This window comes from Coregonus lavaretus (genome assembly GCF_964263955.1).
Source record: "Coregonus lavaretus genome assembly, chromosome: 30".
Taxonomy (NCBI): Eukaryota; Metazoa; Chordata; class Actinopteri; order Salmoniformes; family Salmonidae; genus Coregonus; species Coregonus lavaretus.
Window position 1 is genome coordinate 30,173,739 of NC_140017.1, and position 19,540 is coordinate 30,193,278.

Below are 19,540 nucleotides of genomic sequence, written 5' to 3' on the forward strand. Positions count from 1 at the left end.
TCCAGTTGCAGAGGGAGAGGGAGATGTTCAGTCCCAGGGTCCTTAGCTTAGTGATGAGCCTTGTGGGCACTATGGTGTTGAACGCTGAGCTGTAGTCAATGAATAGCATTCTCACATGGGTGTTCCTTTTGTCCAGGTGGGAAAGGGCAGTTTGGAGTGCAATAGAGATTGCATCATCTGTGGATCTTTTGGGGCGGTATGCTAATTGGAGTGGGTCTAGGGTTTCTGGGATAATGGTGTTGATGTGAGCCATGAATAGCCTTTCAAAGGACTTCATGGCTACAGACGTGAGTACTAAGGGTCGGTAGTCATTTAGGCAGGTTACCTTAGTGTTCTTGGGCACAGCGACTATGGTGGTCTGCTTGAAACATGTTGGTATTACAGACTCAGTCAGGGACGTCAGTGAAGACACTTGCCAGTTGGTCAGCGCATGCTCGGAGTACACGTCCTGGTAATCCGTCTGGCCCTGCGGCCTTGTGAATGTTGACCTGTTTAAAAGGTCTTACTCACATCGGCTACGGAGAGCATGATCACACAGTCGTCCGGAACAGCTGATGCTCTCATGCATGCTTCAGTGTTGCTTGAATCGAAGTGAGCATAGAAGTAATTTAGCTCGTCTGGTAGGCTCGTGTCACTGGGCAGCTCGCGGCTGTGCTTCCCTTTGTAGTCTGTAATAGTTTGCAAACCCTGCCACATCCGACGAGCGTCGGAGCCGGTGTAGTACGATTCAATCTTAGTCCTGTATTGACGCTTTGCCTGTTTGATGGTTCGTCGGAGGGCATAGCGGGATTTTTTATAAGCGTCCGGGTTAGAGTCCCGCTCCATGAAAGCGGTAGCTCTTCCCTTTAGCTCAGTGCGGATGTTGCCTGTAAATCCATGGCTTCTGGTTGGGGTATGTACGTACGGTCACTGTGGGGACGATGTCATCGATGCACTTATTGATGAAGCCAGTGACTGATGTGGTGTACTCCTCAATGCCATCGGAAGAATCCCGGAACATATTCTAGTCTGTGCTAGCAAAACAGTCCTGTAGCTCAGCAGCTGCGTCATCTGACCATTTCTTTATTGACCGAGTCACTGGTGCTTCCTGCTTTAGTTTTTGCTTGTAAGCAGGAATCAGGAGGAAGAGTTATGATCAGATTTGCCAAATGGAGGGCGAGGGAGAGCTTTGTACGCGTCTCTGTGTGTGGAGTAAAGGTGGTCCAGAGTTTTTTTTCCTCTGGTTGCACATTTAACATACTGGTAGGATTTAGGTAAAATGGATTTAAGTTTCCCTGCACTAGTCCCCGGCCTCCTGTTTACTTATGGCCTTATACAGCTCATTGAGTGCGGTCTTAGTGCCAGCATCGGTTTGTGGTGGTAAATAGACAGCTATGAAAAATATAGATGAAAACTCTCTTGGTAAATAGTGTGGTCTAAAGCTTATCATGAGATACTCTACCTCAGGCGAACAAAACCTTGAGACTTCCTTAATATTAGATTTCGTGCACCAGCTGTTGTTTACAAATATACACAGACCGCCACCCCTTGTCTTACCGGAGGCAGCTGTTGTATCTTGCTGATGCAGTGTATATCCCGCCAGCAGCGTATGTCGTTGTTCAGCCACGACTCGGTGAAACATAAGATATTACAGTTTTTAAATGTCCCGTTGGTAGGATATCCGTGATCATAGTTCATCTATTTTGTTATCCAATGATTGTACGTTGGCTAATAGGACTGATGGTAGAGGCTGATTACCCACTCGCCATCGGATCCTTACAAGGCACCCCGACCTACGTCCCTGATATCTCCGTCTCTTTCTCATGCGAATAACGGGGATTTGGGCCTTGTCGGGTGTCTGAAGAAATCCTTTGCGTCCGACTCGTTAAAGAAAAAATCTCTGTCCAGTACGAGGTGAGTAATCGCTGTCCTGATATCCAGAAGCTCTTTTCGGTCATAAGAGACGGTGGCAGAAACATTATGTACAAAATCAGTTAGCAAGTTTGGTAGGCTACTAATGACCATCAGCCAGTGCGCAGTTTTGGAGAAGCCTAGTTACCATGACTAAACAGTCACATGGAATTTGACTGCAGTCATGACTAGTGACTGACGGTGTGGCAGTAATATGGTCACCGTAACAGCCCTAAGTAGCACCCAGGATGAATCTGACGCCGGCCTCTCTATACATTCAACATCACAGGTCTGTGAAGTTTACAAGGACAGTGACTTCAGTTTACGAGACCAATGACATGATTTTAAATAAGTCACTTTAAGAGCTGCACTGCTCAATCCTCTAAGACAGTGTTTTGGTTCAAACAATTCAAAGACAATGTTGTACACAAGAATGACCCTTTCACACAAGAATTACCTTATTATTGTGCAATTCCAGTGCAGCTAATATGAGGAAGTTGAAACCCAGTTGGAAACACAACACCACTTCTGCAATTGCATAAGATCCATGTTTGAGGCAGCACCAAACATCTCTTCAATTCTTCATCATCTGGTGTCCAGCAACGCTCAAGTCTAGCCTATCCCAACCCCCCACACACCTGACCTGACCGACACAACATCTGCCCCTTGTGGTCAGAGTCCTTTGTCCCTCTTTTTATGGCAATGACAGCGTAGGACAGTGCTGCTCATCTACAATATCCCATGTAAACACAATACAGGCCGTTTTACATGGACAGACCTGAGTAACCCAACTCCCCATGCAGCCACTTAGCGCAGGCCTGACCACCCTATACAGACAGACAGACAGGCCTATTGTGGGTTAGATATGAAAAGGGGGGGGGGGTAGAGAGAGAGTGGGAGAGAATAAAAAGAGAGTGAAAGAGAAAGAGAGAGGGGGGAGAGAGAGAAGGGAGAGAGGAGAGAGGAGAGAGAGAGAGAGGAGAGAGACACACAAAGACAGAGAAAGAGAAAAAGGCCTGGCAGTGGCTTAGCCGGCCTCTTTTGTTCGTAACCATGTTGTTGTCTGCTGGTTCCCTGGTTCCCCCAGTCCAGTTCAGTCTCAAAGACAACCCTTCGCTGTTCAGCTGTAATAAGAGACAGCTATGTTGGATATCTCCTCCTTTATCTTCTCCTCCCTTCTATCTTTTGCGCTTCATTTGATTTTCTTGTTCAACAGCCCGCACTGAGAATGCGTGGGAGGGAGAGGTCCAAAAGTAGATGCTGTTACTGTCACTAGTACACAACAAGCACTCTCATCAGCACTCCCTGAACCAGCTCCCTCCCTGGGAAGATGACAATGATAGCGATGAGAAATCCAGAACACACGGTCTTCTCCAGTGCTTCGAATTCAACAACCTCATGGGAGATTGAGAGTACTGGGAGAGAGGCTAGTAGGCCAGTTTAGTGGTCCTCTTCCTGATATGACCTGTACAGAATAGGTGATGTTATGATAATGATAGTTGCCATCTCCATGTATGTATGATCCTAAAGGGCTTTACATTATAAGGACGTCGCTCCGTTTGAAATACCCAGTTGATTAACAATGTGAATGGATCACAGTGGAAGCCGCAACTCAATGTTTCCTTTAGTGAGGAGTAGAGATATGCATTGTGGGTTGCTTGGGGGACAGACTGACTTAAGGGAGAAGTGAAACTGACAGGATTCATTGAGGGGGACTGTAGCTCCTCCAGTGACAGGCATGAGGCAAGAGGTCTTGATTTGAATACAGGGCTTTAATGCTGGTCAACCCGTGAGAACTCATTGCTGCTTATCACACAGAGGTGCTAAACATCCTTTTAAATGTCCTTTATCTTCTTCTGTATACTTTCTTTGTAAGTATGCACTTAAACACGATAACAGTGGAAAAATAATTCGCTTTTTGCGGTAAAGTTTCCTCGGTGCGTCGCTAAAGGCGCTCGGGTGACAACACTCGGGCGGAACCAAATTAGTTCCGTCTTGCTGTAAACGTACAATTCAGAAGAAATTAAATAATAAAAAGTGCAAATACATGAAATAAACTAAAGTGCTAATACATAAAATAAACTGGCGACAGAGGCAGTTACACTCCCACCAAATCACAAGTGATTTCTTAAAACTTGGAGACAAACCTACTGCATGAATAAATTAAATGAAACTCTGTCCTAATAAACAACTAATAAACTGTGTGTGAGTGTATGATAGAACCATCAGTCTGCTTCTAGCAATGTAACTGTTTTCTGAATGGGTCTCTCCAGGTAAACAGGTTTGGCTGTACGCTTTCCTCTTCCATCCAGGGAGGAGTCACTGATGAGTAACTTGAGTCTCCTCACTCTTTCATCACTTCCAGGATACACCTCGATGACTCTTGCTAGCTTCCATTGGTTTCGTGGTGTGGCAGCATCTTGTAACAGAACAATGTCACCGACCTTTGCATTTCTGCGATCTTTGGTCCACTTCTGTCTGTGTTGGAGATTCAGGAGATACTCTTTTTTCCATCGTACCCAAAAGTTGTTGGTTAAGAGTTGAACTCTGCTGCATCTTTTGCGGAGGTAGAGATCCTCCTTGACAAACTTTCCAGGAGGAGGGAGAATGATTGTGGATTTCATGGTCAAGATGTGGTTTGGTGTCAAGGGCTCTGGACTGGTAGAATCGTTCAGATGATCAGTGGTTAGAGGTCTGCTATTCACAACCGCCATAACCTCATATAGAAATGTTCGTAGGGAAGAGGAGTCAAGTTGTCTGGACGACTGTTCTAGAATGGACGCCAGGACACTTCTGATAGTGCGGATTTGTCTTTCCCAGACTCCACCCATATGACTTGAGGCAGGGGTGTTCATGATGAACTCGCAGCCCAAATCTTTGAGCTCTTCTTGATCCATCTCTTTCAGTGCTTCAATGAACTCACGCCTTGCTCCGACAAAGTTTGTCCCTTGATCACACCTTATCTGCCTTACTGATCCACGAATGGCGATGAATGAACGCAGAGCATTGATAAAGGCATCTGAGGTCAAGTCATCAAGTGCTTCAATGTGAACTCCTCTTGAACACATGCAGGTGAGCAACAGCCCATAACGCTTTAGCTCCTTTCTTCCTTCCTTAATGTGAAATGGTCCGAAGCAGTCCATTCCACAGTAAGTGAATGGAGCAGTTGTTTCCATCCGCTCTTCTGGAAGGTCTGCCATCCTTTGTTGCTCTGTGCATCTTCGGAACCTTCTGCAACTTGTGCACTTGTGAATATGGGATGAAACAAGCTTGCTGCAACCCAGGATCCATATGCCATTGGATCGGAGTTCATTTATAGTCATTCCTCGACCTTGATGGTACACTCTCTCATGATAGTGCTTGACGAGCAATGCAGATACATGACTGTCTCTAGGAAGTACTGCTGGATGCCTCACATGTGGATGTAGGGCAGCATTAGCTAAGCGGCCTCCTACTCTGATTACACCTTGATCATCCAGGAACGGACATAGTTTGTGCAACAAGTTGGCTTTGTCTTTGACCTTTGTCTCCTTATGATGTCTAAGGCGTTGAATTTCTTGAGAGAGAGTTGCTTCCTGGACCATCTTGATTATGGTCCGCTCCGCCTCTTTCCTTTCCTCCAAGTTCGAGGCCTCACAGGACTTTGGCTTGAGACCATTGATTTCCTTAGCACGGCGCTTGAGTCTGGCAACAGCCTTCACCATTCTTGCCCAGTCTGAGAACTTGTGTAGACGATCTAAAATTGTTTTTGCTTCTTCTGCCTGAGTGTCATGAACCTGAGCTTTCTTGACCTCTGGGTCACTGCTCTCGATCTCTCCCACCATGACAACTCCAGTTGGTAGCTCTTTTTGCCAAAGAAGGTCTGGACCTGTGAACCAGTTAGAAGCTGTGAGTTGTTCTGCTGTGACACCCCTTGAGGCGTGGTCAGCTGGGTTGTCTTCTGAAGCTACATATCTCCATTGTCTGGCCTCTGTGCTTAGCTTGATGCGTTCAACTCTATTTGCTACAAAAACATGAAATCTTCTGACTTCATTACTGATGTATCCAAGTACAACCTTTGAGTTAGTCCAGAAACATTCTTGTTGGCAGTCTATTTCTAGTTCTTTCTTGAGCATGTCACTGGTCCGGACTGCTACCACTGCTGCTGACAGCTCGAGTCTTGGTATGGTCGTGATTTTAGTAGGAGCAACTCTTGACTTTCCCATGACCAAGGAGCAGTGGACCTCACCTGATGTACTGACTGCTCTTAGATACGAGCACTCTCCATAGCCTGACACGCTGGCGTCAGAGAAGTGGTGGAGCTCATAATGCTGGACCTTGAAGCTTGATGGCAGAAAGTATCTTTGGATTCTCACACCAGCCAAGTTTTTTAGATCTTGCAACCAAGACTCCCACAGGGGTCGAAGGTCATCAGGCAAAGGATCATCCCAACTGAGCTTGTCACGACACATCTGCTGCAGGATCTGCTTTCCTACCAGGATGAAGGGTGCCACAAATCCAAGTGGGTCGTACACCGAGGCAACTGTGGACAAGACCCCTCTGCGGGTAAGTGGATTTTCTTTGACAACCACTCTGAACTGCAGCTCATCAGAAGTCACACACCACTGTACTCCTAGTGCTCTTTCCATGTGTTGTTCTCCCAACATCATGGTCAGGTCCTTGACGGCTTTAGCACACTCTTCCTCAGGAATTGTGGCTAAGACTTCTTTGCTGTTGGAGATGAACTTGTGCAATCGAAGTTTGCCTGTGCGACAAAGCTCTCTTGCTTCCTTCACTAGTTGGATTGCTTGGTTTTCAGATTCTACACTTGCCAATCCATCATCGACGTAGAAGTTCTTCTGGATGAACCTGATGGTTTCTTCTCTAAAGCGTCCTTGTCCTTGAGCGGCAAGGTGCTTCAGGCCATAGTTAGCACATCCAGGTGATGAAGCTGCACCGAACAAGTGGACCTTCATTCGATAGATGGAGGGCTGGGCTTTAAGATCTCCATCCTTCCACCACAAGAATCTGAGGTAATCTTGGTCCTCTGGCTTAACATGGAACTGGGGGAACATACGTTCTATGTCACACATAACTGCCACACGACCCTTTCTGAACCGACACAAAACTCCCACCAAGGTGTTTGTTAACTCTGGGCCAGTCAGGAGATGGTCATTCAAGGCTGTCCCTTGAAACCTTACAGAGCAGTCAAAAACGACACGGATCTTACCGGGCTTTTGGGGATGATACACCCCATGGTGGGGGATGTACCACGCTGGGGTCTTGCTAATATCCTCTTCAGGGACAAGCTCGGCGTCTCCACAAGCTATTGTCTCATCCATAAAGGTCTTATAGTCTCTGCAGTACTGCTCATTTCCCTTTAACTTCTTCTCCAGACATCTGAGACGGTGGATGCCACATACCTTGTTATCTGGTAAGTTTGGTCTTCCTTTCTTGAAGGGAAGTGGCATTTTATAGTGCCCATCATCCTTGAGTCTGATGCCACTATCCATAATTGACATGAACTGGAGATCCTCTTGAGAAAGGTGTTCATCTTCTGAAGCCCTTTCTACAAAATCAGATTCCAACACCTTGATGACGTCTGTTGGAAGGACTACTTCTTTGATCTGTGTTCTACAGACATAGTGCACTTCGTTTGGGAGATTTGGAAGAACTGATGTCACTTGCTTCACAATGACTTGATGGCTTATTCCAAAGGCATCTCCAAAGTCAAGACATGGGTTGCCATAGCCGACTACACTCCAACCCAAGTCTGTTCTCTGAGCAAAGGGCTCATTTTCTTCTCCAGCAACCACTTGTCTTGGTACAAGAGCTTGAGGACAGTTGTAGCCAATTAGTAGGCCGATGTCACAGCTCTGCAGAGGAGCAATTTCATCTGCAATGTGCTCAAGATGAGACCATGCCTTGGCAGTCTCTGGTGTGGGAATATGATCTCTGTTTGCAGGGATGAATTCTCTTGAGTAAATTACTGGCAGGTAGATTATCTTATCGGAGTAGAATCCTCTTATTTGTAGATCAGTCAGCCTTCTGCTAGGCACCACTGTATTTCTTGAAGCCATTGTGGAGAGCTTTAACTGGACTGGTTCATTTTTAGTGTGAAGCATCTTTGCTGTCTCTTCAAGGATGAAGGTCGTGTCACTCTGTGTATCGAGAAGAGCGTACACAAGGACTTCATGATTTGGCTTACTTGTAGTGGACAACCACACAGGAATGACTGAGGATGTATGGGTGCCTTTAACATTCTGGATAACTCTGTTAGATGTTACCTTGCGTGGTGGTTTTGTCACCCTCTCTTGTGAACGATCTGTCGTTCCTTCTCTTGACTTGTCACTCTCCATTTCTCCATCAGTCCTTGTTGACATTCCTCTTCTTTGCTGCGATTATCGTGTAGGCAGGTTGGATGTCCTTTCTCACAAGTATCACAGATCCTTCTATTTTCACACTACTTTGAGCGATGGCCAGGCTTCAGACAGCCAAAGCACCACTTCATCCCTTGAACAAACTTGACTCGCTCAGAGATGGTTTTATTCATAAATTTCCAACACTTGTGTAGACTGTGACCTGACTTCTCACAAAAAACACAGCTTGTGGAGGAAGCTTTTTCATCTGAGTTAGTTGCTAGTACCTTTGCTCCGAGAGCTCTGTTCTTTAAAACCTTGATCTGCTCACCTTCAGCAGGTTTCAGAGCATGGAGAGATGTTATTGGGTTATTTGCAATCTTAGCTTCACGTGTGAGAAACTTTACAAACTGCTGGAAGCTTGGGAATGTGTGACTTTCTTCCTCCACTTCTATGACCTTTCTGTTCCATCTCGAGGTCAGCCAGTCTGGAAGCTTTGCAAGTAACTTCTGGTTCTCATTGCAGTCATTAAGTACTTCGAGGCCTCTGATCTGAGTCATAGCAGCCTCACAGCTCTGAAGAAAATCAGCAAACCCTTGAAGTTCGATACTGCCTTTGGAGCTTATCTTGGGCCATGCCTCCAGCTTATCTCTGAATGCTTTGGCTATGAGGAATGGATTTCCATATCTTTCCTCGAGAATCCTCCATGCTGCGTGATAGGCTGACTCTGAACCAAGCAGGAAGTAGCTCTCTATAGCCTTTTTAGCAGGTCCACCCACATACTTTCGCAAGTAATATATATTTTCTTCGGCTGGAATGTTTTTCCGATCAATGAGTGTCTGAAATGAAACCTTCCAGTCATTGAATCTGAGTGGGTCGCCATTGAATATTGTTGGTTCAGGTATAGGAAGACGACCTGCACTGATGGACTCTGCAAGTGCTCTAACAAGAGCTGCTGTGCTGTCATCCTGCTTTGAATGTGCCCGGTCTTGTGGTGAAGAATGGTGCTGCAAAAGATTATTTTCATGTTTAACTTCTTCCTTTTCCTTCATACAGACACTTTGATGGAGTAGACTGCTTATTTCTTTATCTGAGCACTCACTCTGATCATACACTCGCTGACGTGCCTTAGCAGCCTTTAACTTTTTAACTGTCTCTAGTCGCTCCAGTTGTCTCCGCTTTGCATCTAGCACCTTTTGTCTCTCAGCAGCTTCAGCTTCAAGCCTTTCCAATTCCTCAATGCAACACTCTTGTTCTAGTAGTACTTCTAGAGTAGCTTCATTGGCAGCAACTTCAGCAGCGGCATCTTGTCTGCTAACAGAAATCCGACTTGAATGTCTGGAGCTGCTTTGAGCATGAGAGGACTTAGTGCATTGGGATTTGATACTTATCTTGTCTGAGGCTACAGACTTGAATATAGACGATGTCGCCCTGTTGCCTCGTTGTTCATCTCTTCCACCGTTATCTGCTGTCTCCAAACGATCTTTTGCAGTTTGGATGATCTTCCTGGTTACTGCATCACAGGTGTCAATTCTGCGACGTGTGTCATGGTCAGGGTTGTCTATGCGCCTTAACTCATCATAAGCAATGTTCAGATTCTCTGAGGCAGCACTTATTTTGCTTATGTGTTCATGTAGCAGGTTGTTTGAGCATTGTCCACTCAAAGCTTGCTTGGCGTCTTTAGCAATAGCATTCCACTCCTCATAGCTCACAGTGAAACGGTGAGCAAATCTTCTTATTTGCTCATTGTACAGTTCTTGGCCCTTTTCTGTTAACTTTCGGTCTCTTTGGCTTCTTCGTGGTTCTTGTGAGGAAGTGTGGTCATTAGCTCTTGTGCCTTTAGTAGCCTGTGGTTGCATGTCTATGCACTGCTGCTCTATACTTTCACCTACATTAACCTGCTTTCTCCCAGAGGTAAGACTAGGCTCTGACATTGTTACTTGGTGTACTTAAATTTGGGTTAAATCTAATTTGGCCTGTAGCTAAGTGATTCAGCTCCCATTAGCTATTCACATTTATACTATTTTTACCACTAATATTATTTTTTAGAACATATTCACATCTACTTCACACAAATCAATATCACGTTGTTCTATGAAATGCAAAATTCAGTCTCTTGGTTGTAGCTTAGTTAACACTTAAACATACACACAACTATACCGTATGAATATGAAGGCAAAAATGTGTCAGTCTCTTGTGGGAAATAGTTTAAGCTTCTTTGCATCAGCTGGATTCATGGTAAGGCGCCTGGATTCTTCTGTGGATGCTGCGGCTGTGTAAATGTCAGGAGCAGATGCACACTCTTGGATGTAGAGATGTCCCTTCTTGTCCATGGATCACGGCTCTTTGGTACTGTCTTCCTCGTCTACTCATGCAGAGCAGATGAGTTCTCACTGTAGCTCCTCCAGTGACAGGCATGAGGCAAGAGGTCTTGATTTGAATACAGGGCTTTAATGCTGGTCAACCCGTGAGAACTCATTGCTGCTTATCACACAGAGGTGCTAAACATCCTTTTAAATGTCCTTTATCTTCTTCTGTATACTTTCTTTGTAAGTATGCACTTAAACACGATAACAGTGGAAAAATAATTCGCTTTTTGCGGTAAAGTTTCCTCGGTGCGTCGCTAAAGGCGCTCGGGTGACAACACTCGGGCGGAACCAAATTAGTTCCGTCTTGCTGTAAACGTACAATTCAGAAGAAATTAAATAATAAAAAGTGCAAATACATGAAATAAACTAAAGTGCTAATACATAAAATAAACTGGCGACAGAGGCAGTTACAGGGACAGATGTGTGAGAATATAACACAGACTTTGCCTGATGACAGCCAGGCATATCCTTCATTGTACCCCATTTCCTTTCATCAATGCGTTTGTTTTCTTACAGTTCTATAAATTCATAAACTGTTAATTGTTTGTTTATAATCTGTAATAAACAGTTTTAACACATTGGTTGAAACTTTGATTGTTAGGCTATTTTGATGTGTGACATATTGTGTGTTGCCTTAAGCTACGAAACTGTTATTGAGTATGGGCATGGAAGGAACAAGGAAGTTTAACCTAAAGACAATATACCTACTATAGGCCTACAGCAGATCAAGGACTGTTCATCTCTAGGCCTACAGTTGAAGTCGGAAGTTTACATACACCTTAGCCAAATACATTTAAACTCAGTTTTTCACAATTCCTGACATTTAATCCTAGTAAAAATTCCCTGTCTTAGGTCAGTTAGGATCACCACTTTATTTTAAGAATGTGAAATGTCAGAATAATAGTAGAGAGAATGATTTATTTCAGCTTTTATTTCTTTCATCACATTCCCAGTGGGTCAGAAGTTTACATACACTTAATTAGTATTTGGTAGCATTGCCTATAAATTATTTAACTTGGGTCAAACATTTTTGGGTAGCCTTCCACAAGCTTCCCACAATAAGTTGGGTGAATTTTGGCCCATTCCTCCTGACAGAGCTGGTGTAACTGAGTCAGGTTTGTAGGCCTCCTTGCTCGCACACGCCTTTTCAGTTCTGCCCACACATTTTCTATAGGATTGAGGTCAGGGCTTTGTGATGGCCACTCCAATACCTTGACTTTGTTGTCCTTAAGCCATTTTGCCACAACTTTGGAAGTATGCTTGGGGTCATTGTCCATTTGGAAGACCCATTTGCGACCAAGCTTTAACTTCCTGACTGATGTCTTGAGATGTTGCTTCAATATATCCACATAATTTTCCTTCCTCATGATGTCATTTATTTTGTGAAGTGCACCAGTCCCACCTGCAGCAAAGCACCCCCACAGCATGATGCTGCCACCCCCGTGCTTCACGGTTGGGATGGTGTTCTTCAGCTTGCAAGCAGCCCCACTTTTTCCTCCAAACATAATGATGGTCCTTATGGCCAAACAGTTCTATTTTTGTTTCATCAGACCAGAGGACATTTCTCCAAAAAGTACGATCTTTGTCCCCATGTGCAGTTGCAAACTGTAGTCTGGCTTTTTATGACGGTTTTGGAGCAGTGGCTTCTTCCTTGCTGAGCGGCCTTTCAGGTTATGTCAATATAGGATATAGATACTTTTGTACCTGTTTCCTGGAATTGTGATATAGTGAATTATAACTGAAATAATCTGTCTGTAAACAATTGTTGGAAAAATGACTTGTGTCATGCACTAAGTAGATGTCCTAACTGACTTGCCAAAATTATAGTTTGTTAACAAGAAAGTTGTGGAGTGGTTGAAAAATGAGTTTTAATGACTCCAACCTGTATGTAAACTTCCGACTTCAACTGTATATGCACGAGATTACAGTATCATTTGTATTTAATTTAAGAATGTGGAGTGCCTGCCATGTCTATTCTATTATTTCTATATAAAAAATCTAGTAGCCTATATCACGAGAAAAACACACATCAAACATTTACATTTTCCACTGTCTCTCTCTCCCTCACACACACACACACACACGCACACACGCACGCACACACACACACACACACACACACACCAACAAGCAGGAACTTTATTATGATACCTGTGAAAGTGTATGTTATGCCTATGCTACCCATACTGTACCTCCAAAGTACGTATTTCTTGCTGTGTGAGGTCGCTCAATGCAGCGCATTTGGTGCGGAGTCCTTGTAAACTAGAGATGGAGATCTCGATCATATTCTGGATGAGTTCGCACTGGTGGAGTGCGTCCATGTCCATCGCTGCGCCACCTTCACTGTCCCCTTCCGATAGTTAATTACTTTGAACCATCCTCCCACCTTTGACTGGCACACTATCCATTCCTTGTCGTTGGCACGGCTTGACAAGTTGAGTTGAGTTTGAACAGCTAAAAAGTAGACACGCTACTGGAACGCGTACACACAAATAAACTGAATTTAGTAATAGGCTCACAAGAGCTGCAAACGAAACTAACAGAACAGTTAATCTAAAACCTTTACTGTTTTAGCTGTCTGTCACTGCACTTGGTTCCGTGTATTCTCACGAGCTACGTAGGCTACTTATTTCTGCATTGTGTTTGACAGAGTGGCCGCGTTCCAGGTCGTCTTTTAAATTCTGTGAGGCTGCGCAGATGATCATATCATGTTGGTTCCTGACACTTCTCTATGGCAGACATTGTGAGATCTGATAATCTGGGCCCAGTATTTCAAAAGTTTATATCTTTCTGGATTTCGTAAGTGGTGGAAAACGTACCCAATTGTCATACTTGAGTAAAAGTAAAGAGACCTTAATAGAAAATGACTCAAGTAAAAGTGAAAGTCACCCAGTTAAATCCTACTTGAGTAAAAGTCTAAAAGTGGTTTTAAATATATTTAAGTATAAATAAATAAAAATGCCATTTTTGCAGACGCTTTTATCCAAAGCGACTTACAGTCATGTGCGCATACATTTTTACGAATGGGTGGTCCCGGGGATCGAACCCACTACCCTGGCGTTACAAGCGCCATGCTCTACCAATTGAGCTACAGAGGACCACACAAGTATCAATGGTAAATATAATTGCTCAAATATACTTAAGTATCAAAAGTAAAAGTATAAATCATTTCAAATTCCTTATATTAAGCAAACCAGAAAGCACAATTTTCTTGTTTTTAAAATGTACGGATAGCCAGGGGCACGCTCTAACACTCAGACATAATTTACAAACGAAGCATGTGTTTAGTGAGTCCGCCAGATCAGAGGCAGTAGGGATGACCAGGGATGTTCTCTTGATAAGTGTGTGAATTAGACCATTTTCCTGTCCTGCTAAGCATTCAAAATGTAATGAGTACTTTTGGGTGCCAGGGGAAATGTTTGGAGTAAAAAGTACATACTTTTCTTTAGGAATGTAGTGAAGTAAAAGTAAAAGTTGTCAAGAATATACACTACCAGTCAAAGGTTTGGACACACCTACTCATTCAAAGGTTTTTCTTTATTTTTACAATTTTTTACATTGTAGAATAATAGTGAAGACATCAAAACTATGAAATAACACATATGGAATCATGTAGTAACCAAAAAAGTGTTAAACAAATCCAAATATATTTTATATTTGAGATTCTTCAAATAGCCTTCCTTTGCCTTGATGTCAGCTTTGCACACTCTTGGCTGGAGCGGAATCAGTGGAATGGTATCAAATACATCAAACATGGTTTGATGCCATTCCATTTGCTCCGTTCCAGCCATTATTATGAGCCGTCTTCCCCTCAGCAGTCTCCACTGATGTAAATGTAGGAATGGGTACTATGCATAAATAATAAACAGAGAGTAGCAGCAGCGTATGTGAAGAGTGTGAAGGAATGTGAATGTATGTGTGTGTGTGGCATCAATATGCATGTGTGTGTGTGTTGAAGTGTCAGTGTACTATGTGTGAGTGTGTGGTTATGAGTGTACATCGAGCCTGTGCATGAGAGTCAGTACAAAAAATACAAATAAATAAGAAAAAAATAAGTTGGTCAATGCAAATAGTCCGGGTAGCCATTTGAAATGTTCAGCAGTCTTATGGCTTGGAGGTAGAAGTTTTTAAGGAGTCTTTTGGTCCCAGATTTGGCGCTCTGGTACCCATTGCCGTGCGGTAGCAGAGAGAACAGTCTATGACTTGGGTGGCTGGAGTCTTTGAAAATGTTTTGGGCCTTCCATTGACACCGCCTGGTATAGAGGTCCTGGTTGGCATGAAGCTTGGCCCCAGTGATGTACTGGGCCGTACGCACTACCCTCTGTAGTGCCTTGTAGTCGGATGCAGAGCAGTTGCCATACCAAATGGTGATGCAACAAGTCAGGATGCTCTCGATGGTGCAGCTGTATAACATTTTGAGGATCTGAGGTCCCATGCCAAATCTTTTCAGCCTCCTGAGGGGGAATAGGTGTTGTCATGCCCTCTTCACGACTGTGTTGGTGTGTTTGGACCATTTTAAGTCCTTACTGATTTGGACACCGAGGAATTTAAAGCTCTCGACCAGCTCCACTACAGCCCCGTCGATGTGAATGGGGGCGTGCTCAGCCCTCCTTTTCCTGTAGTCCACGATCAGCTCCTTTGTCTTGCTCATGGTGAGGAAGACATTGTTGTCCTGGTACCACACTGCCAGTTCTCTGACCTCTTCCCTATAGACTATCTCATTGTCATCGGTGATCAGGCCTACTACCGTTGTGTCATCGGCAAACGTAATAATGGTGTTGGAGTTGTGCGAGGCCACGCAGTCTTAGGTGAAAAGGGAGTACAGAGGGACCCTAAGCACACACCCCTGTAGGGCCCCGGTGTTGAGGGTCAGGGTGGCGGATTTGATGTTGCCTACCCTCACCACCTGGGGTCGGCCCATCAGGAAGTCCAGGATCCAGTTGCAGAGGGAGGTGTTCAGTCCCAGGGTCCTAAGCTTGGTGACGAGCTTGGAGGCGACAATGGTGTTGAACGCTGAGCTGTAGTCAATGAACAGCATTCTCAGATACAGTGAGGGAAAAAAGTATTTGATCCCCTGCTGATTTTGTACGTTTGCCCACTGACAAAGACATGATCAGTCTATAATTTTAATGGTAGGTTTATTTGAACAGTGAGAGACAGAATAACAACAAGAAAATCCAGAAAAATGCATGTCAAAAATGTTATAAATTTATTTGCATTTTAATGAGGGAAATAAGTATTTGTCCCCCTCTCAATCAGAAAGATGTATGGCTCCCAGGTGTCTTTTATACAGGTAACGAACTGAGATTAGAAGGGAGTGCTCCTACTCTTAAAGGGAGTGCTCCTAATCTCAGTTTGTTACCTGTATAAAAGACAGCTGTCCACAGAAGCAATCAATCAATCAGATTCCAAACTCTCCACCATGGCCAAGACCAAAGAGCTCTCCAAGGATGTCAGGGACAAGATTGTAGACCTACACAAGATTGTAGACCATCGCCAAGCAGCTTGGTGAGAAGGTGACAACAGTTGGTGTGATTATTCGCAAATGAAAGAAACACAAAATAACTGTTGCAATGATCATGAGAGTTGCAATGATCATGAGAACGGTGAGGAATCAGCCCAGAACTACACGGGAGGATCTTGTCAATGATCTCAAGGCAGCTGGGACCATAGTCACCAAGAAAACAATTGGTAACACACTATGCCGTGAAGGACTGAAATCCTGCATCGCCCGCAAGGTCCCCCTGCTCAAGAAAGCACATATACTGTCACAAGCTGATGTGGATGCGGTGTTGGAGTCAGGCGCAGGACACAGAAGCTTAGTCGAAACGACTTTAATTGTCACAAAGACAATAACAAAAATAACGGGCCTCAAACACAGGAGGCGAGCGATTACGCTAACAGTGCGTAAAAACACTAACTACTAAAGCACAATAAAGATACACCAACGGACAGGCAGACAACAACACACAACTGCAAACAAAACCTAAGGAAACTTATAGGTGACATAATCAATACATAAGACGAAACAGGTGCACCAACAAGACAAAACCAAACAAACATAGAGAACATCAAGTGGTAGCAGCTAGTACTCCGGGGATGACGAACGCCGAAGCCTGCCCGAACAAGGAGGAGGAGCAGTCTCGGCGGAATTCGTGACATATACAGGCCCGTCTGAAGTTTGCCAATGTACATCTGAATGATTCAGAGGAGAACTGGGTGAAAGTGTTGTGGTCAGATGAGACCAAAATCGAGCTCTTTGGCATCAACTCAACTCACTGTGTTTGGAGGAGGAGGAATGCTGCCTATGACCCCAAGAACACCATCCCCACCGTCAAACATGGAAGTAGAAACATTATACTTTAGGGGTGTTTTTCTGCTAAGGGGACAGGACAACTTCACCACATCAAAGGGATGATGGACAGGGCCATGTACTGTCAAATCTTGGGTGAGAACCTCCTTCCCTCAGCCAGGGCATTGAAAATGGGTCGTGGATGGGTATTCCAGCATGACAATGACCCAAAACACACGGCCAAGGCAACAAAGGAGTGGCCCAAGAAGAAGCACATTAAGGTCCTGGAGTGGCCTAGCCAGTCTCCAGACCTTAATCCTATAGAAAATCTGTGGAGGGAGCTGAAGGTTCGAGTTGCCAAACGTCGGGCTCGAAACCTTAATGACTTGGAGAAGATCTGCAAAGAGGAGTGGGACAAAATCCCTCCTGAGATGTGTGCAAACCTGATGGCCAACTACAAGAAACGTCTGACCTCTGTGATTGCCAACAAGGCAATGTTGTTATTCTGTCTCTCACTGTTCAAATAAACCTACCATTAAAATTATAGACTGATCATGTCTTTGTCAGTGGGCAAACGTACAAAATCAGCAGGGGATCAAATACTTTTTTCCCTCACTGTAGGTATTTCTCTTATCTGAGAGCAGTGTGGAGTGCAATTGAGATTGCGTCGTCTATGGATCTGTTGGGGCGATATGCAAATTGGAGTGGGTCTAGGGTGTCTGGGATGATGGAGTTGATGTGAGCCATAACCAGCCTTTCAAAGCACTTCATGATTACAGATGTGAGTGCTACAGGGCGGTAGTCATTCTGGCATGTAGCCTTAGAGTTATTGGGAACAGGAATGATGGTAGTCATCTTAAAACGTGGGGATTACAGACTGGGACAAGGAGAGGTTGAAAATTACAGTGAATATGCCTGCCAGCTGTTCTGCGCATGCTGTGAGAACACGCCCCCTGGAATATCGTCTGGTCCTGCGGCATTGCGAGTGTTGACCTGATTAAAGACCTTACTCATGTGGGACTCGGAGAGCGAGATCACTCAGTCCTCTGGGTCGGTGGGGTCCCTAATGCACAGCACAGTGTTGTTATTGAGTTCGTCTGGTAGAGAGGCATCGTTCGGTAAATCATTGCTGGGTCTTCCTTTGTAATCCGTAATGGACTGTAACCCCTGCCACGTGCGGCGGGCATCGGAGCCTGTGTAATATGATTCCACATCATTTTGCTCGTTTGATGACTCTGCGGAGGTCGTAGCGGGATTTCTTGTACTTGTTCCTGTCCTCAGCTGTAGCCTCAGGGTTGTCTGCGATAGCCCGGTGTGCGGCAGCCCTGTCCTTTAGCTTAGCGCCAACATCTCTGTTAATCCAGGGCTTTCTATTGGGGAAGCAGCCAACCTTTATTGTGAGGACAACATCGCAGATGCATTTCCTGATGAAGCCGGTGACGGAGGTGGTTAACTCATCGATGTTATCGCTGGAGTCTCGGAACATATTCCAATCAACACTAGCAAAGCAGTCCTGTAGCATAATCTCTGATTCTGATGACCATTTCTCAGCAGAGTTAGTCACGGATACTTCCTGTTTGAGCTTCTACTTGTAAACAGGAAGCAGGAATAGGGAGTCATGATCTGATTTGCTGAATGGGGGATAAGGAGGGCCTTGTATGCTTGCTTGTGGGTAGAGTAACAGTGGTCTAGGACTTTATTGCCCCTAGTAGCGAAGGAGACGTGTTAATGGAAGTTGGGCATCACGTGTCAACAAGGAAAGCAGCCTCCGGGTGCAAGTTTTCCTGCTTGTTTATAGCCTCCTACAGTTTGCTAAATGCCAGCTTGTTATTTTTCTTGTCCTGAGATGGAATGTATACAACAGTCACGATAATAGTTGAAAACTCCCTCAGGAGGTAGATGGGTCGGCATTTGATCATCAGGTATTCCAAGACAGGTGAACAATGGGTCAAGACTTCTACTGTGCTCGAGTCAGCACACCATTTGTTGTTGATGAAGAGGCAAACCCCTCCCACTCTCAATTTCCCTGACTCCACTGTCCTGTCCACTCGGTGAATGGAGAATCCATCGAGTTGGATAGCCATGGGGGATATCTTGTCAGAAAGCCATGTTTCAGAAAAGCAGAGAATACTGCAGTTACGAGAGTCCCATTGGTAGCAAATCGGGGATCGGAGGTCATTCATCTTATTATCAAGAGATTCTATTGGCCAAGATTGTTGACTCGTTGTGGCCAATAGATGAAGGGAAGAGGTGGGCGGTTTTCCCTTCGCCTTAATCTCGCCAGGACTCCCCCTCTCTTGCCTCTGTAACACCAGTGTTTCCTCTTGAAGACCTCGACGATTGGGTTGGAATTGCAGAAAGAGCCCAGGGCAGATGAGTCGAAGTTGAAGTTGAAGCCAGAATTGAGGTAAGTAACTGCTAATCTGATGTTCAACATTTCTTGTCGGTTATAAGAAATGATAGCGGATACATTTCGTGAAAATAAAGTACAAATAAACACCAATAGAATCACAAAACAGCAAAGTTGGGTCAGAGCTCACAAAACAGCAGCCATACCGTACGAGCCATCTTTTCAACAGTCAACATCAGTGGAGGCTGGTGGGAGGAGCTATAGGAGGACGGGCTCATTGTAATGCCTAGAATGGAATAAA

At 44.6% G+C, this 19,540-nt stretch overlaps 1 protein-coding gene across 1 annotated transcript in view; it reads right to left on the bottom strand.

The window, feature by feature from the left end:
- The window catches only part of LOC311106197 (kinase suppressor of Ras 1-like), a gene marked incomplete at its 5' end in the record, with an annotated part of 56,530 nt that extends 38,155 nt beyond the window's left edge, over positions 1-18,375 (bottom strand). The window contains 3 exons of the mRNA XM_084148509.1: positions 5,472-6,932; positions 7,071-7,269; positions 18,155-18,375. Of these exons, the coding sequence (XP_084004635.1) occupies positions 5,472-6,932; positions 7,071-7,269; positions 18,155-18,375 (1,881 nt within the window). The remainder of the gene's footprint in view (positions 1-5,471; positions 6,933-7,070; positions 7,270-18,154) is intronic.
- Positions 18,376-19,540: the final 1,165 nt, after the last annotated feature.